Consider the following 23,545-nt stretch of genomic DNA (forward strand, 5'->3'; position numbering starts at 1 on the left):
ATTCTGAGTGTTGGTAAAGCCTGCGAATACGTTGCTTTCATCTCCTTCGTTGTTTTTTGCAGGTGCAATGCCTATTTTCCGTTCATGCTGAGTGGCCAACGCGAAAGCTTTGTTAAGAGAAGGCAATGGTTTGATCAATAGGATCTGTGAACAGATCGTAGAATAAGATTCGTTTAGCCCTTGGAGAAAGGTGATGACTTGATCCGCGTCTTGCTGGTCACGGAGAGTGTTGAAAGCGTCACAACTGCACGTCTGCCTACAGGTGCACTTGGGCATTGGTCTTAGATTCATGAGCTCGTCATAAAGAATCTTCAAGCAGGTATAATAATCCGAGACGTTGCCGTTTCCTTATTTCAGATTATGTATTTCTCTGCGTAACTCCAGTATTCTGATCGAATCTATTTGTGCAAATCGTTCCTTCAGGTCTGCCCAGACTTGATCTGCCTTATCGAGCCACATGATGCTCCGAGCAATGGATGGTGATAGTGCGTGATGGATCCACGACATAACCATATTATTGCACCTTTCCCATTGGGGTAGATGATAAGGGCTGCTGGATGTTATCAAAGGAGCAGCCATGTTGTTTCAAGGATGAAACCTTTTTAGAGAGAGATTTTCTCTGATACCATATTAAGTTGAATGAGGTAAGAAATTCCCAAAATCTTGTAATTCTCATTAAAAATAAAATTAACTAACTATTACATTTTATATTGTAACTAGGTGTATTGAGCAAGCAATCTTGGGGACTAAGCAAAAAGGACATAACAAGTGGGTGAATCACCACCATTGATCAAATCTAGAGATGATGAATGGTGGTGATCACTCTAGGAGATAATTAGGTAAGGTGGTGCTCATCACAAGGAGATGGGGTTCTTCTAGAATGCCCTAATGAGGGTAAATGTCTGAAATAACCTCCAAGCCTGCGGAATGACCGAATTACCCTTGGTTAAGTGAAAAGTCACTAACCCTTTGATTTATTATGTTCACTGTATTTGAGTCAGATGTTATCTTCTCTCAATACGTAAACTTGAGACTTGTGACTTCAAAAGCCTCTTCTCCTTCCTCTCCTTCCATTGAACTTCGAACTCCATCTTCAACCCTTGTTCTTTCGTTTTCTTTACTGTAATACATCAAATTAGAACTATAAAATCAAATTAGAATTTTCAAAATAAAATCTATACAAATAATAATAATGTAGAAAACTAAAAATTAAGTAATTAAGAGAGATGTTCCTACCAAAAAAAAAGTAATTAAGAGAGATGAGAGAACAGAGAAGATTACTTGTTGAATGGAGAGCCGTTTGAGTTAAAAAAAATTGAGAATATGGAGGTAGAAAGTTTTGGTTCGAAGAAGAAGATTCAATTTGAAGAAGAAAAAAAGAAAGTGAAAGAAGAAGTTTCAGATAGTTTGTGATTTATTTATTCTTTAAAATTGGTCTCCAGCCAAAACGGCATGGTTTTGGTTGGACTCAATGTTTTTTTAAAAAATTGTGTCCAATATAAGGACATGTGTCGCGAAAAGAGTTTTCACGTCAAATTGAATCAGGATATACAATTGCGAGGCTATGTGGACTAATGAGAGAAGAATTATGAAACCACACCAATATACATCCCTGATTCTACGCCTAAAAAACTGGATGAAACACAAACTGTGCTTCTTATAATGAGTACTTACCACTCAGAAGTTGACATGTATTCTCTGGTAGAACGTACATTTTGACCAACTACTGGATTTACCTTTGATACCTTATAAATAGAACAAGATATTGCACAACTAAAATGCAATATGAAAATTCTTTACAATATAGACTTAATAGTTTACTAAGCATTAAATAACTTTAGTATCGGTGTGGGGTCTCCGGCCTCCGACCCCTCATTCAATCTTCTTTTCCACTCATATGTCAAACATTGAAAAAACCTTAACTGATGTCATAGAACTATTTTCCCGTATCAATAGCAATAATAATAATTTTAATAATAATAATAATAATTGGTAAATAAATAAAGGGTATTGCTATATACCGCAAAGGTTATACTTTCCATCGCACCCTTTTGACATTTATGCCCTCCTCACAATTTCAAACCAATAACCAAAAACTCTCAAATCCTCTCTAGCTTTTGAAGCTTTTCATAAAACCCGATCTAAAACGACATGCCGCCAAAGGAAGGAAGGGAAAAAGACTTAATGAATCTTCCGATAAGTTTTTTAAAAAAAATATGTCCGAAATCACGAGTTCCGCCTCCGAAATCGGAGGCGGAACCCTTTTTTTTTTTTTGCCTAAACGGAACTCCGACGCTGTTGCCACCACAGGCGGAACGGACGAACTGTTCGTTCCGCCCGTGGTGGCAACGGCGTCGGCCATACTTTGCACCGTAAGGTGGAAAGTATGGCGCACCCGTTCCACCGTAAGGTGGAACTGGGTGGCGCATCCGTTTAGGCTTATTCCTTGAAAAAAATTCAAAATTTAAAAAACGAATTTTTAATTTAAATTTATATCGTAAGATTACTTCGTGTTCGAAATCATGGTCTTCGGGAATACTCGGATCCATTTTCGTCAAATTCGGGTTTTTAGGCTTGGGAGAGAAAGAGAGAAAAAAAATTTTGAGTTTTTGAAAAAAATAAAATTAGAAGAGCATAAATGTCAAAAGGGTGCGGTGGATAAAAAAGAAGTTGCAGTATATAGCAGCCCACTAAATTGAAGTGGATGCATATGTATTCTAATTGGGTCGAGCTCCTTTATCTAGTTTTATATATCTGATATAATATTCACATATTTAACTAGTGAGTTTTTTTTATATCACTATTAACTAAAATAAACCAATCCTTATTTTCCTAGCTGTAGGATAAATGGAGTAAATAGGTCTTGGTCCATTTACTGATCCGTTTATGCCCGTCCATAACCTAGTCAAATTAGATTTAGGGTTAGAGTTAGGGTTTTATCCTAATTATAAATAGATAGCTAAGGAGGTTAAAATCCTAAGCTGGTTGAGATATAAGAAAAGAAAATAGGACTTTCTCACTCCTATGCGCCACCTTTTCTTTCTTTGTCTTCTACTCAATTACTTCCACTGCTATTCAATAAATCTGTGCTACAAGTTTAAATCTTTTGATTTACTTATTGATAGATCCGGGTTCATTAGAGGTTAGAAAAATTCATTAGACTTCTACATTGAAAACTTCCCTAGCATATTAAATACTAGAACATAAATATAAAACGTATCTTTTCATTTATATATGCTCCAATTTCACACGGATTTTTTTAATATATTATATATATATATATTAGAAAAATATTTTTTTAAACAAGAAAAATATTTTTCATGTACTTCATAGTGTATTTTTCTATGAATTTTATATTTTCTTTTTTGTTTCCTTGTCAATAGTTTTTTTTTAAAATACTAGTTTTTGGCCCGTGCGATGCACGGATTCATCTTAACATATAAATATTAATAAAAATATAATCTAATAATTACAATTAATGATATAAATGTGCTATATAAATTAAATATTATTATTTTATTTTCACATTTACTTTAAATAATCTTTTTGTTGATAAATATAATAATATAATTAAAATTAATATATTATATATTATATTATATTTTTTATCAGTAAAAAATGAGGAAGTGGCACCTCAGGTTCAGCTCCATCATTACTGTTTTATATTATATAGATATTTTTTTTATAGAATTTGGGAAAGTCGGAACTTGGGCGGTGGGTGAACACTCATGGTCCAAGAACTGTCAAACCACAATTTATATATCATTACAAAAAAAAGGGTATCTAATGACATTTTTTTAAGGACGCTAAACGAAATGTGTCCCTACATTTTCTAACTTAACCACACTCTTTTATTTGTGTCGGTTTCTATTGTCACTTAATGACGCTTTTATGAATTTGTTGGCATTTTAAAAAATTTAACTACGCTTTTGGAAAAAGCATCGGTATTTTAAAAAAATTAAAGACGGTTTTGATTTTGTGTCTACAAAAATATCCGGACTAAAGGACATATTTTTATTTATTTATATATCTAAAATTTACCAACAATTTTTATTTGCATTGTCTTTTATAGTAAAGACGTATTTAATTTTTTGTTGGCATTTTTTAATATTTAACTACAAATTAAAAAAATACGTTGTTATGTCTTTTTTAAAAATTGAAATGTATATCACTTTAAGCAAGTTCCGGGGCTAATATATAACTTATCAAATTAAGAGGACCAATATATCAGTTTTTTTTTTTGAAATAAGGTAAACTTTACTAACTAAGATCAGAAGCGAGAATGTCAAACATAAGCGGTGGTGGACAGGCCCACTCACCACGAACAGATCTAGATGTAACAGCCTTAGCTAAGCTATGAGCTGCTAAATTCGCTGAACGTTTTACATATGAGACTGAACATGAGTTCAAGGCTCTTAACAAATCACAATAATCATTCACTACATCTGATAAATAAGATAATTGACGTTTTTGCTGATGTATGGAACTAATAACCACGAGACAATCTGATTGGACCTCCTTCCTCGAAATCGAAAGCTCTTCTTCGACTTGCAGGTTCGATTTTCTTTTTCGTTTTCATTTTTGCTTTCAATCAGCGGCTCAAAAATGTAGATCTACTCAAACCGCCAGCCTCGCATCTTCGGCTTCAATGATTCTGTCGCCATCGTCGATGCAAGGGGATGATTCTGATCTGAACATCCGTAGGGCTATCTAAATTCAGTTGGTTCAATTGTCTCCATTGATATCTCTGCTGGAAATAAAGGTCTTGTTCTGCTTTATTCACTCTAGGTTATGTTTTACTGGTTATGTGTTAAATCTGTTCAATAATTGGTTGAAAGAGGCAAAACTAGCTCCTGCCTTTAATATTGATGATGCTCTCAAATAGAAGAGAAAATGTTATGGGATTAGTAAAAGTTGTTGTATCTAGCAAACTGAAGGTATGTGGACTTGTAGGAATTTGATTTTCATTAGGAATTGTGTTAGTACAGGTTTAGTTAACTTAAGTAAGAGGTGACAAATAGAGCTGCTATTGTCTGTTCAAATAAAATGAAATCTGGTTTTTTGTTCGATCAGTTGGGTTAAGTATAAAAATAAGAGTCTCTCCTATTGGAGTGTTTTTAGGTCTTCTCTTCTGAGAAATTTTTCCGTAGTTCTTTTAATGAGTGTCCTGAGCTGGAACTGTCGTGGGCTAGGCAACCCACGCACAGTTAGCGTTTTGAAGGATCTTGTAAGGATCCATAGGCCTATGGTTACGTTCTTAATGGAAACTATGATCAAAGAAGACAAGATGAGAGCGGTTGGCAGGAAAATTGGGTATGGAGGGTCTTTTATGGTTAACGGACAAGGTCACGGGGGTGGATTAGCATTATTCTGGAAAGACAATCTGTCTGTTTCCATTCAATCTTCTTCCATCAATCACATTAGTGCTTTAATAACACTCCCAAACGGTCCTAAATTCAAGTTAACTGGTTTTTATGGCTTCCCCGAAAGGCAACGACGGAGAGATTCTTGGGAGTTGCTGCGATCCCTCAAGGACCAAGATGATCTCGCCTGGTGTTGCATCGGGGACTTTAACGATATCCTTTATTCATGAGAAAAGCGGGGGGGGACCCCAACCCAACTGGTTGATGGAAGGTTTTAAAGAAGCTGTGGAGGACTCTGGCCTAACTACAGTTAGTATGATTGGCCATCCATTCACTTGGGAGGTCGGGCGAGGTTCAGACAGGTGGATTGAAGAAAGACTAGATCGGGCTTTTGCTAATATCAGGTGGAAAGAGACCTTCGTGGAAACTAATTCGAGGAATCTTGTTACTGTCTCGTCGGATCACTCGGCAATCCTCTTGGAATGTAAGGTTTGGATACAAGGTTCTAGTATTAAACGCTTTAGATTCGAAAATTCTTGGTTACGGGAGCAAGTTTGTGCGACAATTGTGAACGAAGCGTGGAAGTCGGCCCCAGATGGCAATATTACAAAAAAATCGCTGTGTGTTCAGAGGCTCTCAAGAAGTGGAGTTCGACCTTAGAATTGAATTTCAGTCGGTTATTAAATTCCTTTCGAGTTCATATACAAGAGGTTAAGGGGAGACATGATGCTTATGGTGTGGATAGGTTCGAACAAGCTGCAAAAGCATATGCTGAGACGCTAAGGAAGCAGGAGGACTTCTGGAAACAACGGGATGGAGATTCTAATTCTAAATATTTCCACGCATATGCTACGGATAGGAGGAAAAATAACAGTTTCTCACAACTTAGAGATTCAGATGGAAATTGGCGAACGAATGGCAACGGGCTAGACGATCTGTTAGTAGATTATTTTAGCGATATTTTTACAAGCCAAGGAAACAATGATGCAGCTCTGCTCCCATTTATACAAGTAAGAGTAACAAGAGAGCAGAATGATCAGCTATCTCAAAGGTTTTCTAAGGAGGAAGTAAAAGAGGCTTGTTTTTCCATGCATCCGGATAAAAGTCTGGGTCCTGACGGGCTGAATCCGGCATTTTATCAACATTTTTGGAACATAGTAGGGGATGATGTGTGCGAGGTATGTTTATCTATTCTCGGGACTGGAAAACTCCCACAAAAGTTGAATGATACCCTGATCGTTCTTATTCCGAAGATTAGTAATCCTGAACAAGTTTCAGATTTACGGCCTATAGCACTATGCAATGTCCTACTCAAAATCCTCTCAAAAATGTTGGCGAATCGTCTCAAAGCAATCCTTCCATCCATCATCTCAAGTACACAAAGTGCGTTTATTAAAGGAAGATTGATTTCCGATAACATTATTGTGGCCTATGAGACAATTCATAAACTCCGCGGACTAAAATATGGTAAACATGGTACGGCTGCCCTAAAACTAGATATGAGTAAAGCCTACGATAGAACCGAATGGAGTTTTCTAGAGAATATGTTACAGAAATTAAGGTTCAGAGACAGATGGATTCAATGGATAATGTTGTTGGTGTCTACTGTGTCCTATATGGTAGTTCAAGATGGTAGAGAAATTGGACCGATAATTCCAAAGAGAGGTCTAAGACAAGGAGATCCCATCTCCCCGTTCCTGTTTCTGATCTGTGCTGAGGGGCTTTCGGCACTGCTAGCTGCAAAGGAGCAAGCAGGTCGAATTCACAGCTCTCAGGTATCACGTAATGCTCCTATGGTGTCACACCTCTTCTTCGCCGATGATAGCTATTTATTCTTCCGGGCTAATTCGAATGAGGCAAAGGAGGTTCAAGCATGTCTACAATGTTACGAACAGGCATCAGGTCAGCGTGTCAACTTTCAGAAATCCTCCGTATTTTTTAGTGGCAATACAAAGATTGATGCTAGATCAGCGGTGTGTAATGAACTTGGAGTCTCTGAAGTCAATGACATGGGCTTTTATCTAGGAGCACCGATTGTAGTAGGAAGAAGCAAAATGCAAACATTTGGCTTCTTAAAAGATAGAGCATGGAAACACATTAATAATTGGAAAGAGAAATACATGTCACGTGCCGGAAAGGAAGTCCTCATCAAATCTGTGCTTCAATCGATCTCAACCTATCTGATGAGCATCTTCCTCATGCCAAAGGAATTCTGTGACGACTTCAATAAAATGATGAATAGGTTTTGGTGGAACTCATCAGGATCATCATCTTCTGGGCTTCATTGGAAATCTTGGGAGAACCTTTGCTGGCCTAAATCAAACGGAGGACTCGAGTTTAGAAATACCCACCTATTCAACCTTGCCTTACTTGCAAAATAAAGTTGGAGGATATTGCAGAATCCGGATTCACTGGTGACTCAAATACTTAAGGCTCGGTATTTTCCTAACTCTGATTTTTTGCAGGCTCCTTTGGGTCATAACCCTTCCTTTGTGTGGAGGAGCATCCTGGCGAGATGTGAATTGCTTGTGATGGGTCTCCGAAGGAAATTTGGGAATGGTGAAACCAGCGCAATCTGGAGCTCCCCGTGGCTTCTTGATGATTCCCTCCCTCTCCCTACCAGCCCTCTCGATACCACACTGCCTACTGGTCTGGTGAAGGATCTGCTAAATTAAAATGGCGCTTGGAACCTTGATCTCATCAGTAGAATCTTTAATAGAAGGGATGTCCAATTGATCTGTTCAATTCCGGCGCGAAGGAGGCAGCGGGAGGATGACTGGTTCTGGCTTGACGAAAAGTCCGGTAATTACTTAGTAAAGAGTGGTTATCTTAAAGCACTTGGATCCCGCCCTTCTAACACGGCAAATCTCTCTATGATTAACTGGAACTTAATCTGGAATTTACAGGTGGCCCCAAAAGTTAAAAGCTGTTTATGGAGGATCTGCACAAGCTGCTTACCGACTATGAGTAACCTGGCTTCCCGGCGAAGCTCCCTCCCAAACTGTTGTCCGATATGCAATGCTTATAGGGAAGACGATCTTCATGTGTTTATCAGCTGTCCGCGAGCCTACCGAGTGTGGCAAATCTTCTTTCAGGACAATAGGGTATCGACGGTCATAGATCTCATCTTTTGGCTTTCAAATTGCATCGGAGGGGCGTCAAGGACGGGAAATGAAGTAGCGATGCTTTGCTGGAGTATTTGGAAAGCGTGGAACGATAAGGTTTGGAATAACATGGAACAGACACCAGAGGAAATCCACCGTATGGCCTTATCGGAATTGCGCAACTGGAGAGAAGCTCAAATCGTCAATCTAAAACACCCCCAGCCACAGTCGGTCGTAATCGCAAAATGGAAGAAACCGTCGGAAGGAAGCTATGTGTGCAATATTGACGCAGGTGTGGATAACCAGAATAAATTCAGCTCCTATTGGTGTCTGCTGAGGGATCATCAGGGTAGATGTTTTGCTGCTAAAATGGGGCACCTTGCGGATGTCACGGATCCCCCATTGGCAGAGGCAATGGCGGTAAGAGAGGCTCTATCCTAGATTAAGGATTTTAACCAATATATCAGTTTAAGCAAGTTTACGAGGCTAACAAAACATTTAATGGGCCAATTGAATTGTTGAACCCAAGTTCACGGACTAGTCATTATTAAGTCTTCAAATTCAAACCACCATCCCAATTATTATTCACGTAGATGTGGATACTCTTTATTAAAAAAATATATTTGAGTTAATCTCAAATCTTTTTAGTTAACTAATTTATATCCTTCTAAGTGTTTAAATAGGAAAAATAGATTTTTATACGTTTAGGTCTCTTCCTGGATATATATAAAAAACAAAATCCTTTTAAATTTTTAAATATCTAATTCCTATCTCCTAATTTTTCCTCTTTTTATCTTCTAATTTTCCCTCACCTTCACGTTTTGCTTTCACATTTTTCCCTCTTATTTTTTCTGATCATAACACCATATAAATGAGGTAAAAATTGCTTCTTCTTTTTTTGATACAATAACACCATGGTTGTGTTTTTCTTTTTTACATGTTTCTTGTTATTTCATTGTTGAGAATTTCTTAGTGTAATCATCTTTTACTTTTATATTTTGAACAGAAATATCAAGTTAATTTCAGCAAAAATACATGGCAAGGAGAAGATTGAGATGTATTCACATCAGTACAGATAGCGAAAGCGCGAATCAGATGGATTAGACAATCTGAATTTAGATAGTGAGACTCAACTACCAAGTGAAAATGAATTCGATGACTCTCAAAATCCAAATCTAGAGAGTGAGACACAAACTCCTAATGATTCTCACTCAAACAATGATCCGGAGCAAGGATATTCGGCAACCTATAAAGTCAATATTGAGGTTGAAATAAGAGGTTAGATTTTATATGTTGTTAGATTTTAATTGACAGAACATTCATTTGCAACATTCATTTATTGAATAGAATTTACAGAGTTGTTAGATTTTAATCTAAATATGAGTTATATTTGAGTTAGTTTCATTTATTGAGTTTAAATACAACTTCAAAATTATATTGTAGGTTTTTGGTTCATTGAAGATGCAATTTTTTATTTATTAAGAGAATTGGTTTAACATTGATTTTGTAATTTCTATATAAACATGTTTCACGTTTTACATTTATTAATCGAATAATTTTTATCAGGTTTTCAAATATGGTGTATATTACATATTAATATGATTTTCATATCTAATAATCGTGAAAAGGAAGTAGTATAATTACGTCACAAGTTTGTCCCTAAATAGCCTAATTAGGAGTATATAGAAAGAGTCAACATACTTTGACTTGTAAGTTCAGGGTTTATGTTTGGGCATTTTGAATTAATTAATGAAAGTAATAATGCTGATGATAATATAAATAAATGGTATGAAAATAATATAAATTTGTATGAATATGCATGGAGTTATATGACATGGAGGACATGCCATTCCCTAGGAGTATGCTAAAGTCTCACCACACCTATACAAATCCCAATTTACACCAAACCTAGCCACTGGATGCCATTTTACTATTATTATATCTTTACTTTAGAAAAAAATAAATTAATCTTTCTATTTCTATTTTTGTGATTTGAGTGCTTTGAACTATCAATTAGTTTTAATATTTAATTAATTGAGTTTTTGATGTATAATTTTTTTTTTAATAATAATAAAATAAAAGACTCAAAAACTTCAGGAACTCAAAATTGCATTTTGCCAATACCTCAAGTAACCCTTAATTCTTAAGTATACTTTGTTCCCTGCGTTTGTCAACATTTATAATGAAAAGCAATTAGAAAGAAACATAAGTTAGAGAGATGTTTGAGGAAATTTGAAAAGAAAAAAAGAAAAAAACTTAAGCTGATACTTTTATTGGTTAATATGTCCGTCGTTCTATGAACTTGTCTCATTTTGTCAATTAGTCATCGTTATTTAGTGACATATCTATCATCCCATCAACTCAACAGTTGTCATACATTTGGTCCATTTTGTGTCTACGTGCATTAAGTACACCTTATACATCCTGATGCGAAATGTTACTTCATTGCTTTGAGACAGACATAAAAACGTAAGGGGCACGAAGTGTTACATTTGGTGAGTTGAGGGGGCTAATAGGATGCACAAAATGAGCTGAGGGGGCTAATCAATGTCATGTAAGCACATAATGAGGCACAAAGCGTTACAATTGTTGAGTTGAAGGGCTGCTAGGTTGGCCAGTAAGTAAATGAGACTAAAGTGTTGTTTTATAAAACTGAAAATTAAGTGCTGAAAGAATAAGCACTGAATTTTAAGTGTTGAATATTATAAGTGCGGACAGTATTGAATGGTGCAACTTTTATAAAAATATTAGTTGATAATGTTTAACCTAAAATGTTAAGTTAAATATTTTGACTTATCAAAATAAGTGATTTTTAACTTAATTAACTAATTTAAGTGATGGAGAAACAATTGTTACCAAACGCACTTAAATTAAATAAGTGCTTAACATTTTAATTTAAGTAATTAAGTGATTTATCAAATTAATTAAGTGCTTCTCCGCTGCCATGCAGTTCATTTCAAGCTGGAAAGCTGCTCAAAGTCAGGGACGTGATGCGGTTGTGACGACTGCTGATGTAACTCAGAAATGGTGCAAACCCCCGCCAGGTATGATTAAACTCAATATTGACGGGGCTATATTTTCTGCCTTGGGTACTGCCGGTTACGGATTCATCTTGCGGGACAGTAGTGGTGGGTTCCAGACTGCAAGTAACGGTACTATTTACTGCTCTCTAGACCCTTTTTTAGTGGAGGCGATCTCGTGTCGTGAAGCGTTGAGTTGGTTGAAGGAGTCTGGCAGGCAAAACGTGTTGGTGGAATCGGATTCACAATTGCTAGTGTATACTATTCAGCGAGAAACTAGTGGCAATTCGGCTCTGGATCTAGTTATTGAAGACTGCAAAATCCTTATTAAAGATATAGTTAATGTGTCAATTTCATTTATTCGTAAGTCAGCGAATTCCGCTGCTCACTCTTTAGCCCGTGCAGCTACACCTGCTTTCGAGAGGATGGTCTGGATTTCAGAACCTCCTCATTGTGTCTGTACTGCTCTTATTACTGATATTTAATAAAGATGACTCTTCCTTGTCAAAAAAAAAGTGACAAAATAGGACGGGGCAACGACAGTATTAAGCCTACTTTTATTGTTATTATCTCTAATGTATTAGGCATGCGGATGCTTCTTAAATTAAAAGTGTGTACAACACAAGTTCACTCTATTATGTGTTGAAATTGCATTAATAAATGAAGTTGTCAAGATTTGAATCTTCGATCACTTAGTCTTAGAGTTTGATTGTAATGACCCGGTCCGGAGTGGGTGGCGTCGAGGTAGGTCTGTGCAAGGAGCAACCTAAGGATGACGATAGGGTAGTAGGAATGAATTGAACCTCATCATATTGGAAATGAAGAGAGACCGATTGCGTCTTATTACTAAGATGGATATTTGGACCAAAGCAAACAATATTTACATGGTATTGGACTAAGTTATTATATCATGTTAAGTAGATAAATAAGATATATGAATAACTTTTATTATTATCCCATAATATTTAATAAAACATGTTGTACTATAGGATGAATTATAAAGAGTATATATAGAGAGATGTAGCTTCCATATGAGATGATGAAGAAAACACAATTTACATAAATAGATTAATTCATCAAGACTCGGAGAAGGACATTAACATTATTATTAATTCACACAAAAATTTACAGAAAACCCTAGCTATACTTAGGCAGATTGTCCAGTTTTCTCTTCTTCATCTTATGATCACCAATTACACAACAATTCATAACATTAATTAAGCACCTTAATCAAAATTAAACCATATTAATAATCTCATTACATATTGTAACCTAATTCATAATCTTGAAACAACCCTTGAGAATCAGGCTGAACAGCACAAGTAGAATCCCATGAATTTGAAGATACTGATCTTGTCTGATCAAACTCATTGCTCCACCAACCCAAACTATCCTTATTATTACATCCATTCATTTCCTTAAAACAATCAAATTCCCCAATCTGAACTTCTTGTCCCACAACAAACCCTGATTCTTTGTTACTGATCAGAAAGTTCTCAAGTTCACTCTGGAAATTAGATGAAACTGGATGAAATGATTCAATTCCCCCCTCAGATTGCTCCACGGAACCCACATCTGTAATCACATTAGATAACACAGGATTAACAAAAGTATTATTCTCCAAAATTCCCACCTTAGGGTTTTCAAATTTCTGATAATCATGATTAATTGGTCCTTGATTAGGCAGGAATTGATGGATTAGAGAATTGCAGCTTTCATTTACAGATTGGAGGAGCATCTTTTCCTGGGAAGGATGAAGTTTTGGCCAAAGTGCTGGATTATTACAGAAAGATGAGAAAGGGTTTTGAATGTTTTGAAGTTGCATATGAAGCTGTAGCCTTTCAAGAGCTGAATTGCTTAAAGCAATTGAAGATGATGAACTGTGATCTTCCGCGCCATTTGATTCGGATGAACTGCTGTTAGTTGTTAGCTGATTGATATTCGATTGCTTTCGCCTTCCGAGTAGTTTCTTCTTCAACCTTGTGTTCCAGTAATTCTTTATATCATTGTCAGTTCTTCCTGGTAATTGAGCTGCAATTATTGACCACCTAATAAAGTTGAGAAATTTACATTATCAGTATGGTTATCACATGCATTTTCTGAAAATGAATTAAAGATTAAATAAAACAGAAGTAAGATATGGAATTAAAGGTTCAAGAATCATAGACAAACAGGAAAAGGACAAGCAAATTACCTGCTGCCAATACTAATATAGAGGCTACAGATGATATTGTCTTCTTCCTCAGAGAATCCTCCATGTTTTATGTTAGGCCTCAAGTAATTCAACCATCTCAGTCTGCAACTTTTTCCACATCTTTTTAGCCCTACAAAGTTAATCAAGGATCAGACACAAGCAAGTAGACAATTTTTTGTTTCTTTTTAATAAATAGATGCACTGAGTATTGAACCCAAACCCCATTCCATCCACCTCCCGGCTTTAAAACGCATTTACATCTAATAGAAATTCATCTTAATAATAAACTCCAATCACTCTCTCCATGTCCACCTGATTCATTCTCGAACCAACACATGGTAAGTGAAGAGTCGGCTCAGATACCAACTGTAAAAGCCTAATCCAACATGAATGAATTGAATCCATGAAGAGGGAGTGACTTAACTTATTAGTAAGTGGATTACATGTAGACGCGTTTTAAGATGTTGGGTTTGTACCAAAACAGACTCTTAAAGCAACTGCAGCCCCTCAACGAATTTATGCAGGCCGAGGGGCCGTGAAAAGTTGGTTCCCGACGGCCAGGGGTGCAAGAACACCCCCCTCTACCTCTATTGATAGATTAGCAATAGAAAGCAAAGTAGATAATTGATTTCACTAAACTTTTGCAACATGAACAAGAACACAAATTGAAGAAAAAAGGGTATTTTATGTACCAATTTTTTGAGGAAGTGCAATCCAATTGCCACCAGTACCAAACTGTTCAATATAAGCTTTGAGCTTAACATCTTCTTCAGGAGACCAAGGTCCTCTCTTCACATTTGTCTTATCACAGCAAGGAGCTCTACCCATTTCTTCTAGTACTCTTTGATCTTCAGCAAGACAACTCTATCTCTATAGGATTCAACTGAAGGCTGTCTGAGACTGTTGAGAAAAATGAGGAATGGAAGACCAAGATTTATAGTTAGGAGGATTAGGTGATGTTTAAGCTTAATTTAAGAGGAAAAAAAAAAGTCTTCTACCCTTTACCTTCTCCCTCTTCCCTCTCTAATATTTCAACCCAACTTCTCTTCTCTCTAATTAGGGTTTTCTTTTCCTCTCTTTCTCTCTCTAACTTTTTGGATTAGTTTCATCATTTTTTTAACTACATATGCAACTGGACAAAGTAGAATACAAAAAATTCTTCTTTCTTTAGCATATTTTAATAAACTATTACAATGCTTTTTCCTAGAAGGTTATTAAGAATTAGAAGCTACGGTGCAATTAAGTTTAGAGCAATGATATCATTAGCCACAAATAGCTAATTTAATATGAATAACTTCATTGACTTCTCTCCATGTTTATCTTTAGGACAAGTTTTTGCCAAGAAATTTCAATTTCTTGGAATGATAACCTGTGCTTTGAGAGCTGAAATCAAATGGTGCAATTAAGAACATGTTGGTGAAGGTAAACAACTACAAAAGATAATATTCTAACAATTCAAAGAAGAATTTGTACGGTTGAATTAATTGGCAGCAAACACGAGGACAAAATTAGAATTCTTCTCATGGTTACAGTGGTATGCATATGTGTATGTATGTATGTGGGTACATAATTAGCAACATCTAACTATATATGTAAGTCAAAATGAGGGGTTTTGTTTTTAGTACAATGTTGACTTTAAAATTGCAAATTTAACAAAGGAGAAGGTGAAAAATTAAGTCTACCTCTAAGTATATGTTAAATGATTAGGTGTAACTTTAGCTACATGAGAACCAATTTGGCAATACTACTACTGCAGGGATGATTAAGGATGTAGGTTCAGATAGGAAGAGAGTCTTCTACTAATAAGAACGTTGTTCTTGAAACCTTCCACGCTAATATGTTAGAGATAATAATAATAAAACGTATTGGTCTTAACCTTTTGGTTCAATTGGTTCAGGGATATGGTATCAGAGCCTGTTATACCAAGTGGTCGAGGGTTCAAATTATGGCAATTCCATTTATTGATAGAATTTCAACACATAGCAAGATGAGCTATAATGTAAGCTTAATAAATGAATGAAATTGTATATCTTGGAGAACGTCTTACCTTATTTATACTGTGATCGAGCTATGAATGGTGGTTATAAGCTTTGGAGCGGGTTGTGCTACGTGTCACCTACTGATAGGGATGTAAATGGGGCGGGGATTATCCGTCCCCGATGGGGCCCCGCCCTGTTTTATTATGGGACGGGGACGGGGACTAATATGTGCCTCGTTAGCGGGGATGGGAAAGGGTATCCCCACCCCGCGGGGATCCCCGAACCCGTCCTGTATTGTGTCCCGCGGGGATTCCTGGCGGATTACCTGTTTAATCTCCGATAACATATTATTAATCATAGAAAATAAAAAAAAATACGCATAGAAAAACTTGAACCTATGATTAATCTGATCCAAATGCTTTACATCTATTTCACTCTATATCTATTTGTTCATCATATTCTCTTTTTTTCTTTCTTTTTTTCTCTATTCTTTTCATTTTTTTTCATATATTCTTTTAAACTTTAAACGGGTAAACGGGGATACCCGTGGGGTTAGGGATTCCCCACGGGGCAGGGACGGGGATGAATTTTGTCCTCGTTTGTTTCGCGGGGCGGGTATGGGGATTCTCCGTTTAGTCGGGGAATGGGGATGGGAACTCCAATCCCCGTCTCGTCCCGCCCCGTCCCACCTCGTTTACATCCCTACCTACAGATAGGCGAATGTGTCCCATAGATCGGAGTTCAGTATACTTGAAGCCAACTTGGTTCGTACTTCACAGGATTGGATGTGATTACTGTAACGGGATGATCTTTGATGGGTTCTATGGAGACTTCCCGAGCCAATACCAAAAGATTGGGTCTTATCGAGAGTAGATTCTTTATGATGACTACACATGTTCTATTTCCTAAGTGATGGTTCAGGCTTCATAAGTGTCACGTGGGCGCGTTTATATTCATCTGATATCAATTACTATAAATATTTGTAAACTGTGCTACCGCAATACAAGTGTTAAAGATAATAGTAAAACTTATCCTTGAGCTTTAACTATTAGCTTAAACTTTTGGGTCAATTAATTAGTTTCTTGACATAAACTATAGTCCTAGTTTGAAACTTCAAGCCTTCTACGCCTTAAGTTGTGTAGTTTGATTAGGAATATATTTCTGTACAACTCGGTTATTATGGTATCAGAGTCTCTTCGGGTCTAAACACCAAATATGTCAATTGAAACCAACCTCAATTGTTTCAAACTCTTCTCAGCAAGTTGTTTTCATTACAAATAAGAGGGTTTATATACCTCCCTCTAGGTTAAGTAAAGGTACTAAAATGCCCCCACTAGGGCTACAAGCAAGTAAGGAACCATAGGGATAGAATGGGGATAATTAATACAATGGGTAGTAAGGAAAATAAGCCTAGTGGCAAAACAGTAAATCCAAAGGTTCCAGCCCTTGTCTCCTTATTCCAACTTAATGAAGGAGGCATCTCATATGCCACCGCACATCGTGCCACATAACTTACACGACGTGTAGATCTAGTTCTAATCTTCCATAGGTATTTCGCCCTTGCTTCACATGAGTTCCGCACGCGAGCTGCAATGGCACACCGAGTGACACGACGTGTCACTCCGATTTTGTCCCATTTGTCTTTTCAGCTCCTATCGTTGGATTCATGTTGGAAATGTCCGCATCATTCACTCCTTCTTCAAGGGAGTTGGACCCCAACTCATTAATCCTTGTAGTCTCAAGATGTCTATTCGGCTTCCATAAGCTTAAATCTTGCATGTCGAATGAGTTTGACATCTTCCCGAGCCAATTGGGAAGGGCGAGATGATAGGCATTGACACTCATTTTCTTGGTGACCTTGTACGAGTCGTACCTCCTCGGCTTGAGCTTGCTACTTGGAGCACTTGCGAGCCTCTAGCCTTGACCTTGCTATTCTTTTCTTCAATACTTCACCTCACCTCTTGATGCATTTGGTGGTAGTCATTGGCTAGATGTTGGGCATTCACACTCTTCTTTTCCCCCTTCTGAAGGTCCCCTAGATCAAGTGGGTGGTTTGAAGTGATGAAAAATAGGCTAACGTATGGCAGCAGAAATATAAAAATTTTAACCTTTTTCCATTAACCCAAGATCCGTTAATCGTTATTTCATATAAAGAGGGATAGAAGGAAATACCTTTTGAAGTTCTATCTACCGTTGCAATCGAAGTGCCCACAACTCTTATTCCGAGTTCCCGAGCACAAGACAAAAACACAATCCAAAATCAAGTTAGATATCAACCGTGTAAAAGCAATCAAGAATATATTGCCTCTAATAAATCAACACAAGATCAAGGAATAAGAGAAAGAGATGAAAATCAATTGAATCGGGAGGAAGCGGTGAATGATCTCGTCCTCAACTATGGGGTTCGAAATTCTCTCTCTACGGCAGACTAGGGTTGGCCGCAATTTACATATAGAGGGGGTATATATACTCTCTTGTATCTAAACCCTAGTTAGATAGAATTAGGTTACTGAATAAGAATTTAATTCGGAATATAATTCTTATTTATTATCTATAATTATATCTAAATATAAAGATAATAATAATAACCTTTTAGGATAATAATAGGAGCAATTTAATCTCATTAAACCTCCTAACTTATTTATTTTTTAATTAATTTAATTCACAATCATAATCTAATTAGGATTGCTTAAAATCAAATTAATTTCTTTATGCATTTAATACATAAAAATCGCCCCCCTCTATTTACTGGGCCTTGGTGGACTCAGTTGGGCTTCCATCAATTAATTAACATTTGTTTCTCTTTTGGGCTCCAAGTCTTATGTGTGACCCATTAGGTTCTTATTGCTTCTAGCCGTATGCAACTATTAAATTAATTTTCTCAGAATTATATTTAATATTTGCATAACGGAATGAGTACGCGAAATGTGATTAGCAAATCCGAAACATTCCCCCAAAGCTATAAGAAGACAGGTTGATTCTGTCGTTGACCTTTCCGTATTAGTTATAGTATAATTCGATCCTTTATCAACTACATCCTTGAACTGAATCTTATGACTATGGATAATGTCAAGTCACATATAGCGAGACGTTCGTTTTACTTGTACAGGCCGAGTTAACTCCAATTAGATAGGTTAAGTGAAATCTGCATTTCAAGTCTTAAGCTATCACCTTGCAAGGATTTAGAGTCAAGTCTTCCACAAGCGATCCTTGGACGTATCTCCCATTTATCGGGAGTGACAAATGCTCAATCCAATGTATAATTATCCTGCAATTACTTCCTGTGATACCCAACGTCTGCCGTTCACACCCCAGAGTCATCTCTGTTATGGATCGTGTTACAACAGGATCAAAGCATCACATTCCATAATCTAGAATCACCAATTAACATTCCTTTGAGTCTGAGGATTACTTATACCTATTAATACCAATGAGATGAACAGGTGACAAGGATGAATCTACCCATCATGTTATCTCAAGTCGGGTCCCCAATCCTAATGAACTCCCTTTCATTGGATCCACGTAACTGTCCAGATATCTGCATATCTGAAGCTTGTGAGATCAGCTTTCTGTCTCGACAGAAGACATTGTTACATGCAAGTCTCAGCAGTGATATGTCAATCATAAACATATTACTTGACTTGGGGTGGTTTTAAGTTTGTTAGTTTATTATAAACTTTCGTCTCACTTCATGCTTGTATGAACACTTTATAATCACTTTAAACAAACTTAGGGATTTCCTTTTATTAGACTTTATTTAGTTCTTAAAAGAGGTTGCCTTTATATAGTTATGAAACTATATCTCATTAAAACAAATGATATAAAGAACACTTCATTTATATTAAGTTTATATCCTAGAACAATTATCTATAGGACACTAAACCCCAACATGGAGTTGATTAGCTGGCTAGAATCCCTAATAGTAATATGTCATTGTATTATATTCCATAAGATATTTGTAATTATATATTATAAGCTCAAAATGGATAAATAAAGAATGAGAAATTGATGCTCAAAGTATGTCGCATGAAACCGTTTTTATTGAGAAATAAGAACCTTTATCCCACATTGCTAAAAAAAGTGAGAGCAAATTACAAGGAGTCAAAAAATAACTAACCAACGTGCTCCCTCATGCACAAGAGGTTTTCTCATGCATGAGGGAGATGAAAATCAAGCTCCAATGGGCTTGGGGCTGCACCCATACATCGTGGCGACGCTTGAAGTGGGTAAAAGACTTCCAATAGATTGTCAAATGTTAAGCCTCGTTTGAAGAGCTGAAGAAGTTTTTGGCATAACGGGAGCAATTCCCAGTCTATTACGTAAGTAGAGTGTTGTGAGATGCTAACACCATGATATCTGAGGTTGGAGAAGTTGGAATTTTTCGTGGTCATAACCATTTAGAAGCTTCGGCATTACTTCCATGCCCACCCTATTATGGTCTGGACAGACATGCCATTAAGGAAGATCATGCAGAGATCCGAGTCATCGAGAAGAATAGAATAGTGGGCTTTAAGACTCACAGAGTTTGAGATTTTGGTCGAGCCTTGTAGAGCTTTTTAGGCTCAAGCTTTGGTTGATTGAGATCCCAAAAGAGACGAATGACTCAGAGCTTTCAAAAGGGATTTGGGAACTTTTGTGGATAACAGCTCGGGAAGAGAACGAGTAGAGATATGGGTGTAATTTAGAGGTGCAGATGGAATTACATTGAAGTATTCCACATGGGTAAACTTCCCCATAACTAATAATGTGGCGGAGATGAAGCAATGGTTCAAGGCCTCCACATCCTGAAAGTCTTTAAGCCATATAAGGTGATAATCAAAAGTGATTCAAAGCTAGTGGTGAACCAATCCACCAGTCAGTATGTTGCTAAGAGGATTCGATGAAGCTATACCTTCAGATGGTCAAGGATCTTATCGTCGAAGCTAAGTTGGAAGGCAAACATATAGAGATCCATAGAATTCCAAGAGAGAAAAACTAGGAGGCAGATAGGTTGGCCAAACTGGCTTCAACTCCAGAATGACCCGTTTATGCCCTTGTCTCATAGAACAGAAAGCCAAGCCAAGTACCGAAGAGGTAAGAGTTGATGATCATTGATGCTTCAGTAAAACGGTTCTACCCCCATCTATAGGTATGCAACTATGGGCAAGCTTCCCAAAGATAAAAGCGAGAGGATCAAGGTGCTGAGGAAGGTCAGACATTATTCAGCTATAGGGGAGGACATGTACAGAAAATTATTCAGCCCCTTGTGGAAAAAGTGTATTGGATTCGAGGAGGCCAAATAAATCCTCAGCGAAATTCATGAGGGTGGGTGTGGGGCCCATGAGGGGGGAGAGACGCTAGCCAGAAAAGCTCAGCTACATGGTTTTTATTAGCCTTTACTTGCTAGAGACGCTGCCGAATATGTGAAGAAATGTGAAGTTTGTCAAAGGTTTTCCCTCGGTGATAAGATCCCCTGCTTCAGCTATGAAGATCATCAATCTAGCTTGGCCCTTCGCCACTTGGGGACTCGATATTGTGGGGCCCTTTTCTAAGTCTAAGAGGCAGAAGAAATATCTCTAGGTAGTCGTAAACCATTTAACAAATTGGGTGGAGGCTGAGCCAATGTCGGCAATCACTGCTTCAAATGTTTGATGGAAAGCAGTTCGATTGTGCTTACAATATCGCAGGGTGCACCACGTGACGATGTCATAGTCTGAATGGAGTAGAGCCAACTTAAAGTAGATACGTGTGTGATGATTCATTAGGATACCTTTTCGGAATGATGAAAGTTACCCTTTAGTAACCATTATAAATAGAAAATGTATATGAGTTGCATGAGGTACGTAAACATAGTCATTATCACTACGTTTACTATCTTCAACCTTCCTTCGACCCTTGTTAACTTAAGCATTAAAGCGGATTCGTTAGGCGCCAGTCCATCTCTGACTTGTGTTGTTCTTATCTCAGGCAGGGCAAGAATGATCTAGAAAACTTCTCAAAAACAACGATATCATTTAACTTTTTTTCTCAATTTATAATCTATACTTATGGCAGAGATAAATTAAGAAAAATAAAGGAAAAACAAGGTAGTTTAGGCAGAGGTTTTAAAAATTTCTCGAGTTTAGGTTGATCATTGAGAGTTGATTTTCATAATCACAACAACAGCAATTACCCATTTAATTAAAACTGATTATCATCTAATAATCAATATAATAGTTATTAATCCCTAAAAGGTGACAACAGTTGGCTAGGGTTGAATGGATATTGCAATATTTAAATAAAAGAATTCACAACTTTGACTAAAGCTTGATTTAAATATAATTTGAAGAGAAGAAAAAGAAGAAGAACAAGAAGAAAGTATCAAAATTCAAAAAGCAGTAACCTCTAAAAAAAATGAATATTCTAATGACCAAATGGACTCAGATCTTTGGGGGGAAAAAACATGTTTGTGTTTGTTTTAGAATCTTGATTGACACTGCAATTATATTTCATCATCAAATAAGACCAATCCTTAATTAACATTTTAAAACTTTCTTAGTGAGAGCTGGTGACGAGATAAGCTTTTGGATCACTACAATAATATCATTAATCAAATCATTAATAATTGCTGCTAACTTCATTGTTTTATCAACGTACTTCTGTTTTTTTTATTTCATTTCAATTCAATTTGTTGAGAGAATTTGTGTCGTTGACACGATTTGATTTCACGGTTTTATATGATGGTTCATGTTAGCACCCGAATCATTTCGGGACTAAGATTTTATTGTTGTTGTATTTCAATTCAATTTGTTAGCTGACTTCTCTAATTTGATCCATGTTTGTAAAACATATTGAATTAAATCATGAATTGGGAATCCATAAAAAATAATATAGAGAGAATACCATTTTTCTATTAGCAGCTAGCTCATGGAGGGATGTTTGTTTTAACTTTTTGAATGAACGTTTAGTGTTTCACTCCAAATCACAATAAATATAGCGTTTGGTTATGGTTTGATGAAAATGGAAATCAGAGTTCAAACTTGGGATCTCACATCACTCAATTAAAGCTTCCCGATGGACCCGTTACCCGAGCAAGAGCCAAGCAGTTCGAAGAGGAGCTTCAATCATATATGGTCCAAGTGATGGACGTCGCGGATAAAAGCGGAGTTTCTGAAATTAATGGTCCATTAATCGTCGTATCTCTTTCAAGTTGCATGAGATGTGAATACGGAGGTCAATTGGAGCATTCGGATTCACATGAGAATGTTCAAGATTGATTGGCTTTGTTCTCAAGGATTTAACAACAATTTCAGAAGTTTTCCTAAGGCGTGGACACGGGTTAGACAACTTTGACCTCTATTTCTCCATAACAAAAGTGGTCTGGAATTGACGTGGGCACGGCTTAGACGATTTTGGCTTCTGCCCAATTATCAACAAATGGAAGTGGAACGTGGTTTTGTTATTTTAATTACTCCTATATGCCAACAGCAATTAGTTTTGTTTTATTTAATAATTAGGTAAGTTATCAATATATCCTTAGATTCTTATTTTATTCTTTATTTTTTGTAAGGACCATTACGTCCGGTTATAATTAGGTATTTAAGTTTTAATTTTAGGTTGTAACGGCAGACATCGATTATCATTCAAATTAAAGTTCGGAATTTCTTCTCTTGAGTTTCAAGTGAGGGTTTCTCTTGTGTTCTTTGGGGCACTGCAACTGAACAATTCGGAATCGAATCCTTATTAGTTAGACTAGGGATTGGGTCTTTGCAACTTCGTTTTGCAGGGGTTTTCTTCCGTCTCAATTTATCATTCGGATTTTATTCTTGGTTGTTGGAGATTGGGATTGGGTCTTTGCAACTCCGTTTTACAAAGGTTCTTTTCTATCAAACCCTGATTCGTTAGCTTTCTTGGGGATCAAATCTAG

General features: G+C 36.7%; 1 protein-coding gene across 1 annotated transcript; it reads right to left on the bottom strand.

Annotated features, from left to right (window-relative positions):
* Positions 1–12,691: 12,691 nt before the first annotated feature.
* Positions 12,692–14,523, bottom strand: LOC136203610 (transcription factor MYB36). The gene is made up of 3 exons (XM_065994809.1): positions 14,374–14,523; positions 13,682–13,811; positions 12,692–13,535 (listed from the first exon to the last, which is right to left on the bottom strand). The coding sequence occupies exons 1-3, from the start codon at positions 14,507–14,509 to the stop codon at positions 12,746–12,748; spliced, it is 1,056 nt and encodes a 351-aa protein (XP_065850881.1). The 5' UTR covers positions 14,510–14,523; the 3' UTR covers positions 12,692–12,745.
* Positions 14,524–23,545: the final 9,022 nt, after the last annotated feature.

Source organism: Euphorbia lathyris, chromosome 8 (genome assembly GCF_963576675.1).
Source record: "Euphorbia lathyris chromosome 8, ddEupLath1.1, whole genome shotgun sequence".
Taxonomy (NCBI): domain Eukaryota; kingdom Viridiplantae; phylum Streptophyta; class Magnoliopsida; order Malpighiales; family Euphorbiaceae; genus Euphorbia; species Euphorbia lathyris.

Excerpts from the sequence above, each read along its gene's own strand:
- LOC136203610 (XM_065994809.1), bottom strand. The coding sequence starts at position 14,509 with ATGGGTAGAGCTCCTTGCTGTGATAAGACAAATGTGAAGAGAGGACCT. Across the intron at positions 13,812-14,373 it reads TGCACTTCCTCAAAAAATTG|GGCTAAAAAGATGTGGAAAA; the intron begins GTACATAAAATA and ends TTAACTTTGTAG. Across the intron at positions 13,536-13,681 it reads TATATTAGTATTGGCAGCAG|GTGGTCAATAATTGCAGCTC; the intron begins GTAATTTGCTTG and ends CAACTTTATTAG.